The sequence below is a fragment of the Cajanus cajan genome, chromosome 5 (genome assembly GCF_000230855.2).
Source record: "Cajanus cajan strain Asha chromosome 5, NIPB_CcT2T_4, whole genome shotgun sequence".
Classification (NCBI taxonomy): domain Eukaryota; kingdom Viridiplantae; phylum Streptophyta; class Magnoliopsida; order Fabales; family Fabaceae; genus Cajanus; species Cajanus cajan.
In genome coordinates, this window is record NC_138521.1 from 26,704,651 (window position 1) to 26,711,878 (window position 7,228).

General features: G+C 36.4%; 1 protein-coding gene across 1 annotated transcript; it reads left to right on the top strand.

Annotated features, from left to right (window-relative positions):
* Positions 1 to 275: 275 nt before the first annotated feature.
* Positions 276 to 6,953, top strand: LOC109819338 (kinesin-like protein KIN-7G). The gene is made up of 14 exons (XM_029269057.2): positions 276 to 427; positions 708 to 1,116; positions 1,701 to 1,790; positions 1,906 to 2,006; positions 2,094 to 2,207; positions 2,280 to 2,361; positions 2,526 to 2,593; positions 2,686 to 2,751; positions 2,849 to 2,973; positions 3,780 to 4,116; positions 4,641 to 4,745; positions 4,840 to 5,805; positions 6,058 to 6,377; positions 6,480 to 6,953. The coding sequence occupies exons 2-14, from the start codon at positions 906 to 908 to the stop codon at positions 6,787 to 6,789; spliced, it is 2,895 nt and encodes a 964-aa protein (XP_029124890.1). The 5' UTR covers positions 276 to 427; positions 708 to 905; the 3' UTR covers positions 6,790 to 6,953.
* Positions 6,954 to 7,228: the final 275 nt, after the last annotated feature.

Consider the following 7,228-nt stretch of genomic DNA (forward strand, 5'->3'; position numbering starts at 1 on the left):
CTAATCTCCTCGCTACGTTGGAGGCACCTCAAAGGGTGGGATAGCTGGCCCCAAGATTTAACGCGGCTGCATACACAAGGCAGGATTCGAACCCCTACCCCTGACCTTGCTTTAGCAACAAGGCACTTTGCGATTTTGGTTTTATATATATATATATATATATATATATATATAATATTATGTTTTTAATTTATCCTATTTGTGTAATTGGATTTGTTTGGATTAACTTTCACGTGCTAAATTTAGAGCATAAGCTAATTGTACAGAAAAGAAACAGCTAGGACTTTTAGTAAGATAATTATGTCCGTTCAAAATTTTCTTTTCTTCTGGGAATCCATTTCAGAATTTCATTTCTAATTTTCTCATCACATCAAGTTGGTGAAGAATTTTCCTTGAAAATTTGACTCCCCAGTCTTTGTCACCGCTGGTAATTCTCTTAAGCAGATTCTAAACTTTCAATGTTCCATGTGAGGGAGAATTTGACAGTCTGTTCTGTGTATCGGGGAACACAGAAAAATCCAAGTTTTCCATTAGAATACAAAGCACCGCATTTTGGTGTCAAAACTATAGGAGCTTGTCATGTTTGTCGATTATTATTTTTCTCCCTCTCTGACATCTTTGAATTTAAAATTGCTAGAACAATATCATTCTTTTTATTTTCTTTGCTTGTTTATGGAGCCGTGACCTTTGATTAGTTTGTGCCGCAGATAATGATTGGGGGTTGAAAGCTTCGGTGGCCATTGTGTTCCATACCATCCGAACAACAGTACAATACAAGTTTCATAAAACAATTGAAAAGTAATAAAATAACTGAATGTTGAAGTGGCCTTTTGGGGTGCTTTGAATTCGGGACATGGTCTCGTTGTCATTGATGGAAATGAAGATTTAGAGAAAAAGCTGAGAAAATGGGTTCCTTTACAGAGGAGGAGGCAATGCAAGGCCCAACTGGCAGTGATGAGAGGATTCTGGTTTCTGTTCGTGTGAGACCTCTGAACGAAAAGGAGCTCGTAAGAAATGATCTGTCTGAATGGGAATGCATCAATGACACAACCATCATGTACAGGAGCAACCTTTCAGCCACAGAAAGGTCCCTGTATCCAACAACCTATACATTTGGTACGAAGACGCTAATCTTACAATTCCATTTATAGATTTGTTAATGTTGGGTTCATGCATGAAAGCTTTTAATGGAAATGGTGAGTGCTTTGCTGCTTTATGCTGAAATCATTTTTTTGAGTGAAAAATAAATTACTGGAAACATGGACTTGATTTAATTTGATTCCCTACAATGCCGCCTGGATTGCGAATAATTTGGTGTGTTTGAATGGTTTTTCATTTATAAGACTGAATGAATTAACTTGGAGAACAGAGTGGGCAATGACATTCACCATAATTGATGTTGATCACCCAAGGAAAGTTTTGGGGTTCAATCACTTTGGGACCTTTGTTTAGTCTCTAGTATATTATATAGTTTTGTTAACAAGATTTTGTCAGTTGTCACCATTCTGCTTTGGAGAAAATTATTTATTTGTCATAAATCTGGTCCTTTCTATATATGGAAACAGGTGGTTCATTGCTTTTGTCATTAAAACCATTCTACCAAGACCCGTACTTTTGGCTTTTATTTCATTAGATCAACATGGGTTAAAGGCTGAAATTGCTTCCCTCCGTTGATCCACCTTGATTTCTTTTTGCTGTAGATCGATTATTCAGGAGTGACTGCCCCACAAGGCAGGTGTATGAAGAAGCAGCTAAGGAAGTTGCTCTTTCAGGTCTCAGTGGCATCAACTGTGAGTTTTTTTCCCTTTATTTATCTTTCCTCCTTCATATGCATGAATGTCCATGGAATTTCATATTAACAACTTCGGCCGGGCCTATTTGGTCTTTGATTACCTATTTGATCAGCAAGCATTTTTGCATATGGACAAACAAGCAGCGGAAAAACATACACCATGAGTGGTGTAACAGAGTACGCAGTAGCAGATGTTTTCAACTACATAGAAAGGGTAAATGAAATCTGAACACATCAATACATCACTGCATTGCCTTGTAATTCCAAAACCTTAAATTGATTATATTTTGATTTTCCACAGCACAAGGAAAGGGAATTTGTTTTGAAGTTTTCAGCATTGGAAATCTATAATGAATCTGTCAGGGACCTCCTTAGCGTTGACAGTACACCTCTCAGACTTCTTGATGATCCAGAGGTAAATGTCTTTATTATCTATTCCAAAAAGTTGGTGCTTCTACATTTTACTAACAGTTAGCAATTTAAACAGAAAGGGACAGTCGTTGAGAGGCTCACAGAGGAAACTTTAAGGGACTGGAACCATTTTCAAGAACTTATTTCATTCTGTGAAGGTAAGGATTAAGGAAGTAAGGATAATTTAGATGACCTTGCTTCAACTGAGTTATACAGATTGACTTTATTTATCTATTTTTCTTTTCTTCTTTTCCTCATTATAAATCTTATGTCCAGCTAGAGCTGAATGCATAGTTATCCCAAAAATGATTGAATTTTTCAGCTCAAAGGCAGATAGGGGAGACGGCTCTGAATGAAGTGAGCTCCAGATCTCATCAGATTCTCAGGCTGGTACGTATATTCCTATTTCTGTTTAAGGAACGAGAATTTTATAGCACGTCGTTGCTAAGTGCTAACATTTCCTATATAATGTGGTTCTTCAGACAATTGAAAGTTCTGCACGTGAATTTCTGGGAAATGACAAAATGAGCTCCCTCGCCGCTTCTGTGGTACGACAGATTCTCTATGACTACAGAAAATATACAAGAATTAGTTTATCGCGTTAAAGAACATTAACCGAAATCAAAATGATTTTTTTCCCCTCAGAATTTTGTTGATCTTGCTGGGAGTGAGCGCGCATCCCAAACTAATTCAGCTGGTACGAGGTTGAAAGAGGGTTGCCACATAAATCGTAGTTTACTGACTCTAGGAACTGTCATCCGCAAACTAAGGTTAGCTTATAAAGGTTGCATTTCAATAATTTTGTTTTTGATACTTAAATGAACGCCATCTCCATATTCTGTCTTACCCAGAATTTCAACCCACATACAATTGAGCTTTGGGTAATGTTGAAATAGCACGAGATACATGTTGGATTTAGAAAAATTGAATGTTCACTTTTATAAACATATGGCTTCTTTGGCTACATTAGGTTTTTTTCTCTCCTTTTAATGGTATATGGTGATTCCTCAATCCCTCTTAAATAAAAGGTGATTTTGATTTGCTGATCTTTCTAACGGTAGCACCTGCAACGTTACTGTGTTAATACAAAATAGGAAACGTGGATAAATGTCCTCTGTGGTCTCTCTCTCCCTATCGTCTTTCTTTCATTTCACTGCTCACTTTTATGCATGTTCATATTGATTAACTGGTCAGCTTTCTGTTTCTGTTTCTGTTTCATGTATATCCTCTTCTTTTGGTACAAATAGATCATAGGTAGCAAATATTGACAAGTAACGAAAGAACCACAAATATTTCCCATGTAATACCCCAAGCTCTAGGTAGCTCCTTAATCGTGTCGTGAATTTACATTCTTATTATTATGTTACCACAACCAATATGGAGACATATGCGTATAAACCTCAGTGCCGAACATTTGAGAATTATGAATATGTGAAACTCTTTCAGACTAAATTTTTCATAAACTTACTGAATGCGTCTATGTAACAATGTCTGGTATATATTTAAGAATCTTTTATACTCGATTTTGGGAAATATTTCTTTTGCTTTTATCTAAAAATAATTAATTTGATGACAGCAAGGGGAGAAATGGACATATTCCTTTCAGAGATTCAAAGCTAACCCGCATATTGCAGTCCTCATTAGCAGGCAATGCTAAAACTGCAATCATCTGCACCATGAGCCCTGCAAGGAGCCATGTTGAGCAAACCAGAAACACCCTTTTATTTGCAAGTTGTGCTAAAGAAGTGACAACTAATGCAAAAGTCAATGTAGTGATGTCTGATAAGTTGTTGGTCAAACAACTGCAAAAAGAGTTGGCTAGACTGGAAGGTGAGTTGAAAAATTCAGCGCCAACCCATCTTAAATCTGATTCTGCAGCATTGCTGAGGGAAAAAGACCTCCAAATTGAGATGGTAAGGATCGAAATTTTCACAACAAATATCCATTACGTTTATCATGCTTTAAAGAATTTGTTCTATATCTCTGAAGTCAAGGAAAATTTCTAAAATTGCATATTAATAAATTAATGAAATATTTTAGCCCCAAATGTATGTGCATTTCCTTAAAAAATAGATTGCTCGTGTAATGTTCTGCAGTTCACATTTTATTCCTGGCCTTTCAATCGTAGAATCTCTTCGGTTATCTAACTTGTGTATTTATTAACTTTTTGTTTATATTGAATTACTGAGAACAATGGTGAGCTTTGGCAAGGGGTTCTCATCTTAAGGCCTTTCCGTGGCGGGAAGTATTCAAATAACCAATTTCAGTTGTTTTTTGTATAATAAAAAAAATCATTTTTGGGAGATACCTTCAAATGTTTTCTACATGAGTTTTAGAATGTATGAGGAATGAGGTCACCGTAATTTCCTTACGTTTGAGCATGTGTTTATTTTTTAAGCTGTAAATATCAATCCTGTTATTGTCCCTCTGCTTGCAGTTAAAGAAAGAGATAATGGATCTGACGATGCAGCGGGACCTTGCTCAGTCTCAAATAAAGGACATGATTCAAGTGGTTGGAGACGATATGTCCTCAATGGAATTGGTAAGTCTACTGTATTTGCCTACTCTAAAGCATTAAAAGTAGTAGTATTTGACACTCCTTTTTCATCTAATTTATGTTCAAACCCGATCTCCAGGAAAGTCTGGGAGGTCGTCAATATCCCAAATTACGTGTCCGAAATTCATTTGACTTTGATAATCGAACAGCCGAAAGATCATATTTGACAAGTTTTGACTGTATAGAGAGTGTCAGATCTTTTGATGCATCTCAGTATTCAGACGGACATAGTTTTAGTTCTGATGAGAACTATTTCCAACTCCCTGATTTGGAAAAGAATCTTCCCGTCAGGATTGCTTCCCCTGGGCCTCCATTTGTAAGTCTTGATGCTGCACATAATGATTTGGATCAGAAAAGGGTTGAAGAACAACATGAAGATAATTTAGGGGACCGTTGTAGGGAAGTTAGGTGCATTGAGTCCGAGGACGTAAATGCAAACACACATACAAACTCAAATCCAGAAGATTTAAGTACAAGTTTATACATAGACTCTACTGCATCATCTCCGCGGGCAAATACAGTCGTATCTGGATTAATCGAAGTTGATAATAGAGACAAAGAAAATCTAGATTTGTGTTCACCTGTGTTAAAGGACAACAAAGAAATAATCCGCTTGCAAGAACGTCTTATTCTTCCCTCTACAGAGAAAATATCTCCATGGCTGGCACAAAACAGTGCACCTAGTTCTAGAACCTTGAAATTAACCCGAAGCAGAAGTTGTAGAGCAAGTCTTATGAGAGACTCATCTTCAGATTGGTTTGACCAGGAAGAAATGACTCAGAACACACTCCTAACAGGAATGGAAAATGACTTCACCGGAAGACCCGATGGCCGTCAAAGGAAGAGCTGTTGTACACTCAATTATAATGGCAATAATGAGAGGTTAGAATGGGCTGGTTATGAGAATTCTCTGGGAAGTTCTGCTGCTGATGTACAAAATAAGAAATCGTCCACTGACAATGAAAGTTGTAACAATAATTCATTAGCACATGGAGGAAAGGAAAAGAATGATCTTGAAAGTTCAAGTCCACAAGCGAACCCTGAGGTATGCTTCCGTTGTTCATATTCCTTGCTTTATTTGTTTCTGTGTCTTCCTTTGGTCTTATTCGCAAGTGCAGCGGCCAAGTGTCAGTTATTTGATCCAACTCAGAGTGTTCCTATTCTAAACTGCTATACTGATTCATTTTTTGTATTTTTCTTAACCATGCAAGTGATGTAAGTTCTAAATATATATTATTAACAAAACCCTTATAATGAAAATTCAGCCAGTGATTCTTTGAGTTGTTTTGCATGGCAGGTTCCAGAGGCAGTAATGGAGTCCGATGTTAATGAAAAGAAGTCCAAAGATGTTGGTGTGGACCCATTGCAATCGGAGGAAGAAAAACAGTTGGAATGGTCTTCAAAATTTAAGCAGCTGCAGAAAGAGATAATTGAACTCTGGCATGCTTGTAATGTTTCATTGGTTCACAGGACTTACTTTTTCCTTCTATTCAAAGGAGACCCGACAGATTCTATCTATATGGAAGTAGAGCTAAGAAGGTTGTCCTATCTCAAGCAAACCTTTGCTCAGGGGAATCAGACAGTGGAAGACGGACGTACCCTTACCCCTGAATCAAGGTAAAGATTTGAAGTGTTCAGCTTTAGTCAAAAGATTTTCATGAATTTTATTTCACATTTTGTGCAATAACAAAACCAACAATGCGTTTCTTTTGCAAACAGCATGAAGTATCTTAGAAGCGAGAGACAAATGTTGAGCAGGGAAATGGAGAGGAAGCTGACAAAATCTGAAAGAGAGAACCTGTATATTAAATGGGGGATTCGTTTGAGTTCAAAGCATAGAAGGTTGCAACTTGCCCACCTCTTATGGTCAGAAACACAAGACATGGTACACATTAGAGAGAGTGCCAATATTGTTGCAAAGCTGGTTGGTTCAGTCGAGCCAGATCAGGCTTTTAAGGAGATGTTTGGGCTCAACTTTGCCCCACGCCGCACAATTAGGAAATCTTTTGGTTGGAAACATCGAGTATGAAGGTTGATAGCCGAATCAAATTATTTTATAGGAAGTTTGATGTGGCCATGTAAAAATTTCCCCTGGCTCCATTTAACATAGGACATTTTTTTTCCTTGTAAAAACAACCAGATCTCAATTTTATGTTTCTAGCCCTGATTGCTACTTGATTGTGAGGAGGTTTATCAAGATGCGCAGTTCCAAGGTTACAAAATATTAAATATTTATTAGTTAATAATAGTTAATAAATATAATAAAAATAATTATATATTTATTAGTTTCATATGTTTAAGTGTATTTTTTTAAAATTTAAAATTATTTTTACTTTTATTTTTATTTTAAATAGAAAAGTTGATTATATAAAATTTAGACATTAATGAGTTTAATATATTTATTAACTTTATTATAATTAATGTGTATGACATTTGAGGTAATTAGTGACTAATGTTGATATATAATA

What these genes read in the sequence shown, in the direction of transcription:
- LOC109819338 (XM_029269057.2), top strand. Translation starts at nt 906, where the DNA reads ATGGGTTCCTTTACAGAGGAGGAGGCAATGCAAGGCCCAACTGGCAGT. An exon ending in AGGTCTCAGTGGCATCAACT is followed by an intron (nt 1,791 to 1,905) that starts GTGAGTTTTTTT and finishes CTATTTGATCAG; the next exon opens with CAAGCATTTTTGCATATGGA. An exon ending in ACCCTTACCCCTGAATCAAG is followed by an intron (nt 6,378 to 6,479) that starts GTAAAGATTTGA and finishes TTTTGCAAACAG; the next exon opens with CATGAAGTATCTTAGAAGCG.